Genomic DNA, 16,264 nt, shown 5'->3' on the forward strand with positions numbered 1-16,264 from the left:
CCTGGGGTGTGGCCTCACCGGTAACCACCGCCGGGAACGCACTCCCTCACCAGAGAAGGATTGGCCACCCTGGTGCAGTATCTGGCCACTACCTCCCACATGCAAATAGAAATAAAGACAGAAAAAAACTACAAAATATAAAAAACAAAGACAAAACCAAAGGGAAACAAAGACGGCTGTCCAGCTTCGCACTTACTGCAGGCTTGGCACCCCTGTAGCGCGAAGCTACCTTAATTTTTGGTTCTACGTTGTCCTTCAGCGCTGTGTAGATGAAGCGCGCCGGGCTACATCGCGGCGTTTAAAATAGCGCGGCCACTTTTTTTTTCTTTTTTTGCTTTACGAACCGACGATAAGCAGGAACTTTCTGCAAGATGAATCGGGATAACAAAGGAAATTTCGCGAAAGGCTCGCGAACGATAACACCCATCTTTCATCACTTGTCAGATCGTTTATAAGCCGGTGTCCTCCCGTTTCCAGTCGGCCTTGGCATGATCGATCCGGTGGCGCACATCGACTTCTATCCCAACGGTGGTGTCACGCAGCCCGGTTGCGAAAAGGTCATCAAGAACTTTTCGCTCAAGAATGGACCTTGGCAAGGTAGTTCTCACGTTTACCTAATCACGTCACTGTCTAGTGATACTATAAATAATAATAATAATAATAATAATAATAATAAAAGATAGGCAGATTCGCGTTAGGGATACCTAACCTGAAGGAAACACAGAGCAGCTGGACAGCCTTTTTTTTAATCTTCGATTTTCTCTTTTCTTTTTCTTCCCTCTTTTTTACCACGAAAGTGTTTCATGCCGGTCACCACCAAGGCTTAATGGCCGTACTTCCGTCACGGATATGACGTCGTAAAAGTAACGATACCAAATTAGAAAAAATACATTTATAAAAAAAAGTCTGTCGTGCAGAACTTCGCCATCAAAGGCTAATTATTTGCAGCTCTAAGTGCCACATTTCAAGAATAACCTTGAGACAGTGCGATAAACGGGGACGGAGAGAAGGAGAGAAAAACAAAACAGAATGAACGCTGGAAAGATATGCTTGTGTCCCCCTTCCGTGCATCTCAAAAATTCTCAAAATATTTTGAACTTCATCATAGAAACAGTAATCTCTTACTACTATTAAGTTGCGTGAGAGTGTTAATTGGGCAAACCGTGCAATATTGGAATGATTGGGCAAGGCAGCATAAGAAGAGTCTTTAAAAAATGGTTATGCCACGTAGATGGCCATTGTTAAACATGTGCAGTTGCGCCTTACGCTGGCTTACGTTGCTGCTTAGGTATGATAAGATAAGACAGGCCTGGCTTGTGAAGAAAGCGCAGGCCGCGCGTCGTTCCCAGACAGGTTTGCGGGAGTCGGTGACATGCCGTCACGAGCGGGCCAACCAGTTCGCGGCCGAGGCCCTGGCGAGCGAGGCGAGCCGTGACCCGGGACTGTGCGCGTTCGTCGCCTACGCCTGCGCCAGCTACGAGGAGTTCCTGTCGGGAAAATGCGCCGACTGTGGTCCCGACGGTAGCGGATGCGCCGTCATGGGCCTCTCGTCCATCTCGTCGCGACCCCGACAGGGGACGGTCAAGATGTACATCCAGACGAACCAGGAGGCCCCGTTCTGTCGTGAGTGGAGCTATAGTGTATGCATTCGCGTCTTGTCCGACCGGCTGATTGTTGACTTATTGATTGATTGATTTATTGATTGATTGATTGATTTAACGGTTCAACGGTCAAGATGTACATCCAGACGAACCAGGAGGCCCCGTTCTGTCGTGAGTGGAGCTGTAGTGTATGCGTCTTCTCCGACCGGCTGATTGTTGAGTGATTGATTCATTTAACGGCCCAAAACTACGATATGATTGTGGGAGACGCCGTATAGTGCAGTGCTCCGGAAATTTCGACCACCTCCGTGGCGTTCTTTAACGTGCTCCTAAATCTGTAGTAAACGGGTCTCAAACATTTTCGCCTCCATTGAAAATACAGCCGCCGCAGCCGGGATTCGATGCCGCGACCTTCGCATTAGCAGTCGAGTGCCATAACCACAAGTCCACCGTGGCGGGTCTGATTGATTGATTGATTGATTGATTGATTGATCGATTGATTCGCTGGGTGGCTGAGTGAGTTGGTTAATTAAGCGATCATATGCATGATTAGATGGGTAACAGATGAATGAGCGAGCATGTTGCGGGCAGATAAGCCTTATTCTTTAACGACTAGCTGCTTAGTGCCAAATATTAATCTGAGGCACATGCATGTAATTCTGGGGTTGGCAGTAAGATAGTGCTGCCAACCCCAGAATTACGTAATACCACCGGCAGTTTTATACAGTGCTGCCGGTGGTATTATTCCACTCCGTGTAGCCGGCAATCACTCCGCCGAGGTGTCTCTTTACGGTTCAGTACGTCTCTCGCAGAAATAATTGTTTTATAGAAAAGACCTCCGGCAGATTACCGAAGTATGGCAGCCGATTGTTTGGCCCCGCATACCCGCGTCGATATTCTCCGAAGGCTGTGCCGCCAGCCATTCAGTCATAGCTGGACGCCCAGAGGCACAGCCTTCGGACTACTGTAGTCCGGCTCAAGATGTCACTTAGAAGTGTGGCAGCTGGGGCTAGTTGGTATGACATGAAGATAGTTATGGCGCGAGAACCGAACGACGACACAGAGGCAAGAAGGACTCTCGTGTCCTTCGTGTCCTTCTTGTCTCTGTGTCGTCGTTCGGTTCTTGCGCTATAACTATCGTCAAGATGTCAGTAACGAGGGCGCGCCCATGGGTATACAGGGTTGCGAGCGTCCACCTTTGAGGATGAAATGCGAGGGACTCCTGAAGTTCTATCCGACTATGGTTCACGTGGTCGTCTACTTATGTTGTTGTTACTCTATTCATGGTCCTAAAGCGACGCATTGAAGGAAGCGTCATAATTACTGGGTGTGTACAACTCAAGGTTTGAGTGCCTTAACCGACAGTACGCGTTGATCAGCCTGATTCCAGAGTACAGGAAAAATGTATTCGGTGAGTTTGTCGTGTCGCGAGAACGGACTTCCAGTTCTGGGACGACATTTTCGGTCTTGTTGTTAGAATAGTGGAAGGTGACGTGGTTGATGCTGTACTTTGCCTTCCTTCTGTCTTTTTCAGTGTACCACTACCACATTGTTGTGCGCTTTGATTCACTGCCGTCGCCGGTATGTGGAAGATTGAGCCTTCAGTTGACGGGACAGGAAGGACAAGCAACTCTGATGCTGAGTGAAACGTACGTGTGCCTGTTTAACGCTGGCCTGCGCGATTAAAGGGTCCATAAGGGGGAGGAGGAATGAATGAGGAAGGACAGGGAGGTTAGCCAGGACGCTAAAGAGAAACAATGACTTTAGTTTGGACCGACAAGCTGCACTCTGAGAACTCCAACGCCGTGTATTTAACTATTATGAGTTCGTTATTAGCGGAGAAAATCAACCTTGACGAAGTTTTATTTTTAAATTTCGCGCCTTCATCTAGGCGCGTGACGTCGAAATTTTCAAAATGTATTGTTCGCGTTTTTGCGACATTGGCTGGGTGAAATTTTCTGAAACTTCGTACGATAAAGGTCTACGGCGCCCACACATGGCAATAGATTTCATTTTTATCGATTAGAAGCTATACGCACGACCTAATAGATGCCTTCAAATTCTATGACGTCACGATTCTATGACGTCACGATGTTCGGTGTTTCTCCTCACGCGTTTTCTCGCCTACGAAGCGTCGTGTTGCTGTAAGAGTGGTGTTTTCGGGACTGTGAAATCGTTCTTTACTAATACACGAAAAATCGTTTTGCTCTTTAGTGTGCCTGTAAACAACCCACGAAAATGCAAATAACGAGCGCGTTATTCCCCTGCCGGCGTTTTCCGTCTTCTCGGGATGACTCGTGACGTCAGCTGTATGTTCATGTGGCTTCCTGAGAGCACATAAGCTCTCGATCGGCCCGAATACGAGTAATATCAGATACAAATTGCCTCCTACATATATTCTGCTTTGCTACGCAGTCGCACGCCCCTATAGTGTCTTATGTCGCATGCTGATTTCACTTCGTTTTGCGCGTTTTTCGACTGTGTAAGTGGAGACAGCAGCGTGTAGCCGAAAAACGCGAAATCCTGATAAGCTCAATGGCTAGTGCTGACATCACCCTCTCGTGTTTTATGAAGAAAAGTGGCGAGGACGAGGTAGCGCCTGTATAGGATTGGTTATGACAGCGAGAAAGAAACCACTCCCTTGTATTTCGTCTAGAAGTGGGCACGTGGCGACATCCCGCGATGGTCGTGGAAACTTTGCCGCTCACTATTCTCAAATAAGACGACGGCCGTTGACTTCCGGTTTATGGCGGGGTTCATTTGGGTTTATGGCATCTGGTGCGAAAAGGGGAACAAATTGTAGTTGGGCTAGAAAATTCATTGTAACTTTACAGGCCACGTGGAGCGTTACAATGTCTGGCTCTGAGAACTCCAACGCCATGTACTTAACTATCATAAATTCGTTATTAGCGGATAAAATCAACCTTGACGAAGTTCTCAGGAGCCTTGACTACCGATTGGCTGCGTTTTCTGGCCATGTCGAAAAGTGTCGCAGGGTCCTTTTAATGGGTTTCATTGCTCAAACTCTTCTGTATGTTTTTGCCTAACGGCACTCACGTTCTGCGAAATCTAACTTGTCTGTGCGTAGGGACGAACGCTTCACTTCCGGTTCGCAGTTCACGTACCTGTGCACGACTCAGACGAGGCTCGGCGAGATACTGGAAGGTGCACTGAGCCTCGATTCTGTCGGCAAAGGTTTCAGCGGTGATCTAGCGGTTCAGAGAGTGGACGTGTCCCTGATGAACAGCGTCGACGTGGCCAGGTGAGAGCATTCTGCTAAGCCTTCCAAGGGGAGCCATGCACCCTACCTGCTAGTGGGTGAAAAGGGGGAGTGCACATGCCCATGAATCGTTGCAAAAAAAAAATCGCAGCATATCCACGGAGTGAATAATTATGAGGGGGGCGAAGCGTCCATCCGTCCGTGCATCCGTCCTTCCGTTCAGGCTCCCGTCCCTGCGTGCTTGCTTCCGTGCGTCCTTCCGCGCTTCCGTTCGTGTGAACGCTCAGTGTGAACGTGTGAACGTTCAGTGTGAATGCTCAGTGTGAACGCGGCCTAAGGCCGTGTTCACACTGAGCATTCCGGCCGCCGAAAGTGCTCCGAATCCGATTCGGCGGCGGCGAGATCCGCCGAAAGGGCCCTCTCCGCGCCGATCTCTTTCGGACCGATTTTTGTGGCGTCTGCCGCCGAATCGGTCACCGCGGACCAATAGGAGCGCTAGTCAAGGAATTTTGAAAAATGGCGGCCAAGCCCTACTCACTTGTTATGCTGCTGTGCACGTAACTGAATGTTGAAACCAACGGGAATTTAACCTACTCTGTGCCTACTTCGCCTCCGTATTTCGTGAAAGAGGTGACCGAGCTTGCTGTTGGCGTGACCGAGCTTGTTGCGGTCTTGCAAAGCAAAACGAACCCACCAACGCCGCTGGCGTCGGTGGTTTTTCTGCTCTTCGTGCATTACAAGACAGCCACTTGCCAGCAAAGTAAGCAGTACTGTCTTTTCTTGCTTCTTGTGTACGAGAATCGTCGAAGTATACACCACCGGATAGCGTAGTGGCGTTTGCAAGCCGCGACAACAATCGGGTGACAGCGCATCCATCCCGCGTTCGCCCCGTAGTATAGATGGCATATTCGGCGGCGCGGGGCGCGTCCAGTGCGAACGACGCTGTGTTTCGGCGGCAGGGGAATTTCGGTCGCTGTAGAAAGCGGATGTTTCAGTGTGAACTAGGCATAAGTGTTGCCCGCCAACAAATTCGCCGAAATGGAATTTTACGTCCTCCTCCTCGTGCACGCGCAGAAGGAAAGGGGAGCATCAAGGGGGGGGGGGGGGGTCGTGATCCTTCAAACCCCAGGGCGTAAGTCTATGTAAAATTATTGGTCCTGACTTCTTACAGGATCGGGAGCCGAGCCTCAAAGCTATGCATCCCGATTTGGGCCCATTGTTCCTAAATACAGTTTCACACGAAGGCCTCTGAGCATCCCAATATATGACAGACGTGTTTCCAGAAATGGCACAAGAATACAACAAAATTAGCATATGGTTATGTTTTATCGCGAACTTCATCACAAAACTTCATTTCAAAAGAACCTCATTGTTTCACAATGTGAAATAAAGCACAAAGAGAGAACTTCACCACATAGCTGAAATCAAATAAATGTGAAATAATCAAACAAATGTGAATTGATCAATAAATAAAAATTAATTTAGCGTTGAGACGGCGTTAGCCGTCTGCGCCATTAGCCGTCTGTGCCAGACATTAGCCGGCATTAGCCTTTGACGCACTGTAAGAGGTGATGGTTTCGTCCTGCGCCATTGCTATGTTACGTGAATCGTACGTAACCTCACGTATCTCGGTTAAAATGACGATGAACAGCGCTTCAAGAGTTAACTGCGTTTGTAACTATACGTTAGAGAACGGCTAAGGAAGCCGCTTGGCTGTATATTTGCGATGCAAGGCCGTGCGACGGCATTGTACGATGTGTAAGCTTGGATTCACCTTTCACTCTTATAGTTGGATGAAAGAAGATAAAAAAAAAGAGACGTATGTTGATTGTTCTATAGCTCTAGAACTGATTTCTAAATATTTTATGCATTAATATTACGAAATAAAAAAAATACCAGTCATTGTAACCCGATTTTTTTTTATTTTTTCAGGTACAAAAGAAGAATCGTGACAACCTTTATTCCCACGCAAAACAGCGGCGGTGAAATATTGCTGTCTAAATTCATCCCGTATTGAGGAGCTAGGAAGCGTATACCACGAGTGTGCCGTAGGTCTAAAAAAATTTGCTAATAAAAAAACATTACTCTTTGTCGTTGTTGTTGTTGTTGTTGTTGTTGTTGTTGTTGTTGTTGTTGTTGTTGTTGTTGTTGTTGTTGTTTATGGCTTCTGGCTCGCAATGTCAGCTCCAAAAACCACGGGAATTCGCACTTGCCTTCACGCGCGACATTCTTTTATTAAACGGGCTGTCCATTTGTCATTGATCTAAATTTACGGGCCACGCCCTTTTGACCAATGGTAGATCACTGACGGTACCCCGCCGCGGTGCTGTAGTGGCTAAGGTACTCGGCTGCAGGTCGCGGGATCGAATCCCGGCTGCGGCGGCTGCATTTCCGATGGAGGCGGAAATGTCGTAGGCCCGTGTGCTCAGATTTGGGCGCACGTAAAAGAACCCCAGGTGGTCGAAATTTCCGGAGCCCTCCACTACGGCGTCTCTCGTAATCATATCGTGGTTTTGTGACGTGAAACCCCACAGATCAATCAAAAGATGACTGACGGCGGCGACAAGAGATCGCACGCACATACAGTCATCGAATCGCTCCGTGATGGCACTCAAGAGTTGTGCAGTTTAGGGAACACGCCTGGACAAGTGCGTCCGCAAAACATTTTGTTCATGACCTTGAGACTATATATATAGTGTTTGACTGCAACTTCCAAATCGGCTCAAACTTTCTTGATTTCGCGAAAGCTTTTGACAAGGTTCCTCATCAGATTTTGTTACTAAAACTTTCAAAGCTTAATTTACATGTTAACATCCTCAAGTGACTTGAATAGTTTTTAACCGTTCTCAATCCGTCTGCCTTAATGGCTATCTGCGTAAACCCCTCTCAGTAACCTCACGAGTTCCCAAAGGGTCTGTTCTCCGTCCTCTCTTATTCCTAATATATATTAACGACTTACCATTGCTTCCTGTAACATTCGCATGTTCTCTGATGTTTGTGTAATCTACTATACTATTACTGATCGTCATGACCGTTACATCCTTCAGAGCGACCTTAACAATACACTGAAAAGGTGTGACGTTTGGCTAATGACCCTCAGCCCTACTAAATCTAAATTTGTTTCCTTCTCTCGTCGTCAGAATCCCTCTCGCTTTGACTACTGCGTTACAAATTCATCGATCGAATTAGCAGATTCCTATAAACATCTAGGAGGCACACTTTATTCCAACTTATCATGGCGCACCCATATTGCTAACATAATTTCAGCATCGAACATAATACTCGGTTTTCTCAAATGCCACCTCGGACTCGCTCCACCTCATTTATATTTAATTTACTCGCATACAAATGCTTACAAGACCAATGCTAAAATATGCATTTGTCATCCAGAGCCCGCATCAAGCATACCTAATCACTGCATTGGAAACCGTTCAAAGCAGTGCCGCTCGATTTATTCATTCTTCATATTCATGTGACATCGGTATTTCGCCTTTGAAAGATGAATCCGGTCTATCACTTCTTTCTTATCGTCGTCGCATGAGTTATTTTATTCGTATCTCAATCAGGCGCCTTATATCACAGCCGCATCACGCATTTCCCACCGCACCGGCCACTCACTTCAAGTCGCCCGGCCGCCATCGCATACCACAACGTTTTCTGCTTTATTATTCGTCAGAGCAGCTTCAGGCTGAGACTGCACGCCCTACGGCATCGTCAAAATTGCCTCGCCATCTACTTTTCAAGAATGCATCACTGATCATCTGCAATGATAATTGAATCACCGCTGTTAGACTTTTACTTGTAATCCCACCCCTTATGTAACACCCTATAAGCTCCCATCAAAGCTTCCACCGAGAGCTTCCATGATGCTGCCCTCGTCGTCGAGACCCTGGCTGGCTCCGGTTTTCTGGGCAGATCCCCGACTGCAGACCCCCGACGAAGGCGTGGTGTATTATGGTATGACATGATGTGGTGTGGTATGGTGTGGTATACGGTATGGTATGGCATGGCGTGGTATGGTGTGGAAAAACTTTCTTGGGGTCCGTCGTGTCCGCAGAAAACCGCAGCTGGGCATGCGCGCCACAGAAACAAGGTGAGTCCTGCTACAGAGTACAGCAGGTGCGAGCGCTAACAGAAAATTCTGGCCGGCGTAGCGGAGCACGCGAAAGCGAGAAATAAAGCAATAGAAAGAAAGAGAGAATATGAAAAGACAGAGAAGAAAAGAGATGAGAAAGAGGGTGAGAAAGAAAGCGACCGGAAATAACGAGAGAGAGAGAGAGAGAGAGAGAGAAAAGCGCAGAGAAGCAAATAGATTAAAGACACAAAAATATATAAAGACTGGGAGAGAAAGAAACAGACATGAACAGATTGATCGATATGTGGGGTTTAACGTCCCAAAACCACCATAAGATTATGAGAGACGCCCGGTAGTGGAGGGCTCCGGAAATTTCGACTACCTGGTGTCCTTTAACGTGCACCCTAATCTGAACACACGGGCTCAGATTAAAACATAGATTAAACTATAGATTATAGATTAAAACAAAAATTAATCTAAATAAAAAGTAGCAGGCACGAAATACATTCAACCAACCCAGAGAAATGATCAATGAAAAAAGAGAGGGAGAGAGAGAAAAACAAACAAGCGGAAGCCCAGTTCACTATCCCTTCGGGATCTAAACCACTATACTGCGAAGCTGCGATAATTTTGAGCGGATGACCACTTACAGAGATATTACGCAGTATTACAGGCTAAGCAGGAAAATTTATCCTCCCACACACTCGTCATTGAACAAAGGACAGGCGGTGGCGTGGCGCCTACTCCAGACCCACACGTTTCCTAGTCCGGCAACAATGAACTGCTGCGTGCCGGAACTTCGTTAGGACAAGTGTAAATTTTGCCACAACAGGGTGGACTTGAGCCACATTTATGGGCATACCCACAGGCCCCCATGAGAGGCGAATTTCCAGACGGGAGTGGATGGGATGCCGCGCTCCTCAGCTCTGACTCTCAATTACAAGCCCGCTTAATACGGCAGGCCGAAGACGCCGCCAGGGCACATGGGATCATGGCCGTCGTCTAGGTTTGGTCCTCCCTTCTCCTCTCGCACCTGAAAGGGGAGGAGGACCTTTCTGCTAATTAAATAAAGTTTGTTCATCATCATCATCATCGTCAAATGTGACAATAAATAATAATATTTCGTGTTTTACATCGCAGAACCACGATATGAATGCGAAAGGCGCCACAATAGAGGCCCGGAGCCCTCCACTAGGGTGTCTCTCATAACCGTATAGTGGTTTTGGGACGTGAAACCCCACATATCTATTCGTCAGTCGTAATGGAGCCCCCCCCCCCCCCCCCATTTCCGTTTATACGGCGAATATTACTATTATTTCGTTATTTTGGAACATAATACCATAGAATTTACAATTCTCTCGTGAACACACTATAGCCGTGCTGGGAAAAACTTGTTTTACATTGGCGCCCTGTATATCGATGCTGCGTGCGCACAATCTATGTGCAGAACGACCCAGTAGAACAAATTTCGCATATCTACGAAAACTGAACGAAGCGAACGACGTGGCATGACGTGACACGGCGCTTGTTCGGGTATTTTCAGAGTGCACTCAATTTACTTATTTATTTCAAGAAACCCCCTAAAGGCCCTCACGGGGAGGGTATTACATAGGGAGGTGGTGTAAAAAATTGATGCAATGGATACACATCAAGCATTGAAAAGGTCACAAACAAAAAAGATATAATTATCATAATAAAAAAAAGCAACACGATAACCCAACGTCAGTTGGAAATATAAAAAAGAGAGATTAAGAACAGTTATGCTTTGTTTTATTATTCACCATATATTAATATTAATTTTAATATATAATATTAATATTTATATTAATATTAATAAGTACCAACAGTGTTTCGTTACATTGTAAAAGCTATTCAAGTTAACCGATCCATTTGTGTGTGTGTGTGCGTGACAAAGTACACGCTGCATGTCATTTTTTTTTTTTTTTTTGCGTTCGTACATCACACGGAGGGGCGAAGACAAACTATGGCAAAACTTTGTGTTCTATAAATAATATTCCAGTGCGAATCGTCGTGTTGCATGCATACTGTAAAATTCGACGCTGGCGCGAATTTTGAACGTGTCCTTCATGGCCCACTTTTTTTTTAAAATTTGTTTCTTGCTGTACACAATAGTATGGCCTCCGAGATTAAACTGCCTTTAAGTATAAAGAATCATCGCTGCAACGTTTATCTCGTAAAGATACGCTGTTAGTTAACATTGTTGATATAAATTGTTGTAGATCAGTGCTAGTTGCTGGTTTTTATATTTTTAGGAACCTTACTTTATGGTAACTAGAACTGGTAATTAAAAAATAAAGGGGCTTTGTTGTTAATGCGACTTGTCTGCCATCTATGAATAACTTCCAACACTACAGTTGTGATTTTTTTCGGAGGCATTGTTAATTCAACAAATATAATTAGTGCGCAAAAAAGTCGTCAAACTTACTAATTTTGTGTCCAACATTAGGTAAGTATTTCACGTTTTTTCTTTTATTCTTTAAACTTCAGAGTCCATAGTTTGCTGCGAAATTCAGTACCACTGCAGAATTATGGCGGCCTGGTTGTACATTTTGATTTTAAGTTATAAACTTTATAATCACACAGCCTTCAATATTTATAACAAGCAACTTTTCAATACATGTTTGCAATGCTACTGAAGCACCACGTACAGACAATTTCTGACACTAAACGTTGGTTGTAATCTCGAAGGCTGTGACAACCTGACTGCACTATTATTATTGCGCGGCAGAGGACGCCACCATCTGCGCGCTAAAGCTGCTGGAACCGTTTTTTGGATTGTGAAAAAACAAATACGAATTAGTCGCTTGCGCGCTTGCGGAGCTGAGAACGCATGTGCTGAAGGTGTGCGGTTTTTTTTATCATTTTAGTTATTTAGCGTCGGTTGTGCTGCCGTCGCCGCGCGCTGTGCTTGACTTCGACACGCGGAAGCCGCTCGCGCTGTGCCGTTCGGTGCAACGTCCGAAGCTGCGACCACTCGGATGCTTCGGCCGAGATGAGGGGTCTACGACGGCGCTGACCCAAGCCTCGGACCGTTCTCCGACTCTCATCTGCCGGCATAATGGGCGACGACACGAGCGTACGGGTGGCCGTCCGGTAAGATGTTCGCCTTTCCCTTAGCACCTGACAGCGGCGCATCTCGTTTCCACAGCTCTCCTTTCAAACGTTCGAGCGCCGTCAGTTTCCGTAGTTTCATGTCGCATTGCGTGCCTCGTATTTCCATGACTTTAAAAGGGGAGAGACCGTCACCTTCGTATACGTGCGTCAATTTGCGCGAGAGGCCGTTTCTTTTCCGCGTAGGTTGGGGCCGACGTAGGCCGACTGGAATCGAAACCGACCCACGCTGCCCGAATACTCAAGGACTAATAGCAGCGGGATGCAGGCCGCCGAGCCACAGCGTTACCAAAAAGAGAAAGCTTCTCTCACCATTGATCTTTGCGCGTGTGACGTGACGCTAAGCGCGCACGTTTTGTTTGTTTTTTTTTCGTAAATTGTGCACGCGTTTGCTTGAACGTGAAAAAGGATGAAGTGGAAGTCGTTTCGCGCGTGCTTTCCCAGTGTTCCAGAGCGACCGCGCGACCTTTGCGCGTGTAAATTGTTGCGGCTTTTTCGTTTCGTACACGCGTCCACGAAACCCGAGTTGGCGCCGCCAAGCATGCGGCATTCTCAATTGTTGTCCGCCGGCATCACCCGCGGACAATAGCGCTTCCTTTTGTGAAAGCGTTGCGGCACTTCTTCTTGCCCAGATGCTCAGCTGGCGTAGTGTTCCCGGGGGGTAATTTCGAGCCTTAGCATTTCGCCTTGTTTGTTTGCGGCTCGTTTGTCGTTTGCTTCACTCGTCCGACGAGAGTTGCCTTATTTGTTCCCCGGCCCCGCGCCGGAGGTCGACGGAGCGTGAATTTGGGTTTGGTGGGAAAAGTGCGTGCTAGCGCTGGCGGGTTTATCGGACCCTCGCGCTGCGGCAGCGTCGAAAAAGAGAGAGAGAAAGAAAGAAAGGGAGAAAGCAGACTACCCTTTTAGCAGCGGTACACATCACAGAACGCCTTTGATCTTTGCGCCGAAACAACGCCGATGGTTTTTTTTTTAGTTTTTTTTTCTTCCGTGCATATGTGTGCTGTGCCACCGCAGCCGCTTTCGTTGTTACGTAGCAGGCAGAAAGACGAAGTTGTGACACTACACGACAAACGCTCGCATTTCGGCCCGACTTTTTGCACGGCTCCTAAAGTTCGTTTTTTTTGTACGCAAGCCCGGCAATGTTGTGTGTATGATGGAACGATCGCGCTTGTTTGCGGGTCACTCTGACATTGATTTCTTATCGTAGGACCGAAGGGGGCCAGATAGTGTTCGCATCGAAACGCTTGACCGAGATCAAATGCTTCCCACTAGAACGTGCCGAACATATTGGCTTCGCCAGCCGATAAAGCCGCGCATATCGCACTCCGTCTCTGTAATCATGCACTCTAGTGGCGCGCCTAATGTACTACTGTCGCACGTAATATGACATCCCACGTAGCACTTTTCCTCGTATATTGAAATCATTATCACAGTCCAGCACGTCGAGCATGACCAACTTCGCAATAAACGGATGTTCGCATAATCCCTCGTCCAATTGCATTGAAGACGTTGCGTATGAGAAAAACTCTGAAATAACGATGTGCCCGAGTATGTAGTGAAATAGATTAGCTGTTGAATTTGTTGTTTCTGTGGGCTGTTCCCTGTCGACACAGTGCAATTGCGAATCGCGTGCGATAACGAGTCGATGCTTCCTTGAGCACTTTGTTTACCATGCAACGCGCCCATTGTTGGCACTGAGAGCAGACAATGATCTCGGTGTGGCGCTGTGCATTCGCTGCCCACTCCGAAGTGAAGGCACATGCTATTCTAGGAAAAGCTAGTTTCGAGATGAAAATTGTGCATTCAGGAGCGCGAGACGTTGTAGCCGCTTACATATTTGTAAAGGTCAAATCAGTGCTAAAAAAAAGTTCACGAAATGAAACACCTGTGCTAACTGCAATGTGAATGTGAAAAGTGGGGCGCAGTACGGAACAGGAACTCGTTCTCTGACCCGGCAATAAATTTTTGCCATATGAGAGGAGTACTTATATTTCATTAATACGGCGCAGTAATCTTCTGGTTCTCCCTCATCCGCCCGCGGTGGTCTAGTGGCTTAGGTACTCACTCGGCTGCTTACCCGCAGGTCGCGGGGTCGAATCCCGGCTGCGGCGGCTGCATTTCCGATGGAGGCGGAAATGTCGTAGGCCCGTGTGCTGAGACTTGGGCGCACGTTAAAGAACCCCAGGTGGTCGAAATTTCTAGAGCCCTCCACTACGGCGTCTCTCATAATCATATGGTGGTTTCGGGACGTTAAACCCCACATATCAATCAAACCTATAATGTTAATGTGAAAGCCATCTGCAGGTGTGGCTGTTTCACCGCGCTCTTTGATTTCGGCATCCAACGTTCACCAATTAGGCTTTTGCCGAATGTTTTCTCTGATTAGCTCAGTTTGCTTCGATTATGATGTCTATCAACACAGTCATGCTTTCACTCGCTCCCCTGCATGCCCTCCACCAACCTATTGTTCTGCGTCACTTCAGGCTGCTTTTAATGAGGCTCTCATTTGAGTCTGCTCTTAACACGTACTTGCGAGGCCAACTGGAATATAATGTTATACTGAAATATAATGTGTGTTAACCTAAATTACATCTCGTTAGAACGCATCTCTTGTAATCTGGGGCTGTCGAAATAGAGTTCTTGCGCATTTGCATAACGCGCGCGAGTGATTCAGTCAGAATTTTCACAGCGCGCCCGACAACCAGCTCCTCTATAAAGAAGGCGCTGGCCCGACTGATGATTGGCCGTGGCGGTGGGGGTCCTGTCATAAGAAAATTCTGATGGAGCGTTGCCAAATTGGCAAATGACGTCCTAGTGTCGTGCTGTTGTTGAATGCGAAGACGATGCACTGGCGTAGTTTTCTCTCGTGCCGTTTTGTTTCGTGTTTCTTTGCCTTTTTCTTTCCTTTTCTTAATTGGTTCTCAGATTGAGCTCCGTGCGCCGTACAGATGCTGCTTAGACCCGCCCCCCTCCCCTCCTATTTATGCAAAAAAAAAAGTGCTTTTCATATTCGTGACGTTAGCGAAGCCATGCACCTACAATATTAGAGTTACATCGCTGAGCGGTCTGTCTCGTCTCCTCGGTTTGGAGGAGGATGATGGAAAGAGGAAGGACAGGGAGGTTAGCCAGAACTCAGACCGGCTGGCTACTCTGTTCCTCGGCTACCCTGTTCCTCGGCTACCCTGTTCCTCGGCTACCCTGTTCCTCGGTTTGGTTCCTCGTAGAAGCAGCCACCACCTGCCCGCGTATCCTGCTCGGAAACTGAACGACACAAACGCACGAAAAGGACTACCTCTTCTACGAGAGTGGCGGTGGAGGCCACATTATTTTTTCAAGAGCAGGGGACACAGAGGTGGGAAAGGTGAGGGACGAAAGCGATGCCGCCCGCTTTGCGCAAGCCTGCGTGCATATCCATCAATGAAGCGAGACCTCATGCCGCACCAAATTCTTTTCAGCAGCCTTCTTACCGAAAACAGCCGCCGATTGGAACCACCTTCCCTCTTCCGTTGTAACAATAACAGACCCTTTGTTATTCAAGACTGCAATTTCTCAGCAATGTTTGTAACTATATATACGCAGTTTCCATTGTCTATCTTTGTCTTGTATGTGCTTGAATTCTTACTTATATACATTTTTAGTTGATTTATGTTGCCTTCGTGATTTGCGCATCTGACACTTGTTTCTTTTTCTTTGTCTTTTTTTCTTGTTTTTATTCCTTTGTGTGTTATAAAATGTTGTACTCACCCCCTCTGTAATGCCCTACGGGCCCTGAGGGTATTCTAATAAATAAATAAATAAATAAATAAATAAATAAATAAATAAATAAATAAACTATACGCGAATGTGTGCAGTACACATACACACTCACCCACCCGGCGTGCGCCGTCGTGGAGCGCGACGCATATCAACGCCACTAAAAGCCACCGACAATGGGCCTTCGCGATAACGGGGCAATCAACAGCGCGTATAGCGCGACCTCCTCTTGTATAGAACCGTTCCGGGTTCCCCAAGGAACACGCTCGTATAACTTTTTTTTTTTTTTTTACAGGCTCTTGTGTGCTTTTCTGGATTGTCTGTATAAGCTTGCTCAGAACTCGCGAAATCCAGGTGACACACCGTGGGCAGTTAGTTGGCTCAAACCAGTGTGGTAACCGTTCCGAAGAACGCTTGCTATTCGTTACACACACACCTTCTAGGCAGCTCTCATTGTGTGCGATTCTGAAGAGCTACACGCCT

General features: G+C 47.0%; 2 protein-coding genes across 8 annotated transcripts in view; both read left to right on the plus strand.

Annotated features, from left to right (window-relative positions):
• Positions 1-6,914, plus strand: part of LOC119181868 (pancreatic triacylglycerol lipase-like) — a 15,559-nt gene extending 8,645 nt beyond the window's left edge. Inside the window, exons 6-10 of one of the 4 annotated variants that reach the window (XR_012886452.1) lie at positions 478-597; positions 1,354-1,623; positions 3,136-3,250; positions 4,718-4,863; positions 6,754-6,914. Coding sequence is in view for 3 of the 4 variants with exons in the window: in XM_075875053.1 (XP_075731168.1) it covers positions 478-597; positions 1,354-1,623; positions 3,136-3,250; positions 4,690-4,863; positions 6,754-6,838 (764 nt within the window). In the remaining variant the exon portion in view is untranslated. Of the gene's footprint in view, positions 1-477; positions 598-1,353; positions 1,624-3,135; positions 3,251-4,689; positions 4,866-6,753 lie in introns of those variants that run through there. The other 3 variants (XM_075875053.1, XM_075875055.1, XM_075875056.1) reach the window with 3 other exon arrangements.
• Positions 6,915-11,720: 4,806 nt separating this feature from the next.
• The window catches only part of Klp31E (kinesin-like protein 31E), a 96,616-nt gene continuing 92,072 nt past the window's right edge, over positions 11,721-16,264 (plus strand). For 3 of the 4 annotated variants that reach the window (XM_037432324.2, XM_037432326.2, XM_075875048.1), the window contains exon 1: positions 11,721-12,010. In XM_037432324.2, the coding sequence (XP_037288221.2) occupies positions 11,976-12,010 (35 nt within the window). In that variant the 5' untranslated portion in view covers positions 11,721-11,975. The remainder of the gene's footprint in view (positions 12,011-16,264) is intronic. The other variant, XM_037432325.2, reaches the window with a different exon arrangement.

This window comes from Rhipicephalus microplus, chromosome 10 (assembly GCF_043290135.1).
Source record: "Rhipicephalus microplus isolate Deutch F79 chromosome 10, USDA_Rmic, whole genome shotgun sequence".
Lineage (NCBI taxonomy): Eukaryota > Metazoa > Arthropoda > Arachnida > Ixodida > Ixodidae > Rhipicephalus > Rhipicephalus microplus.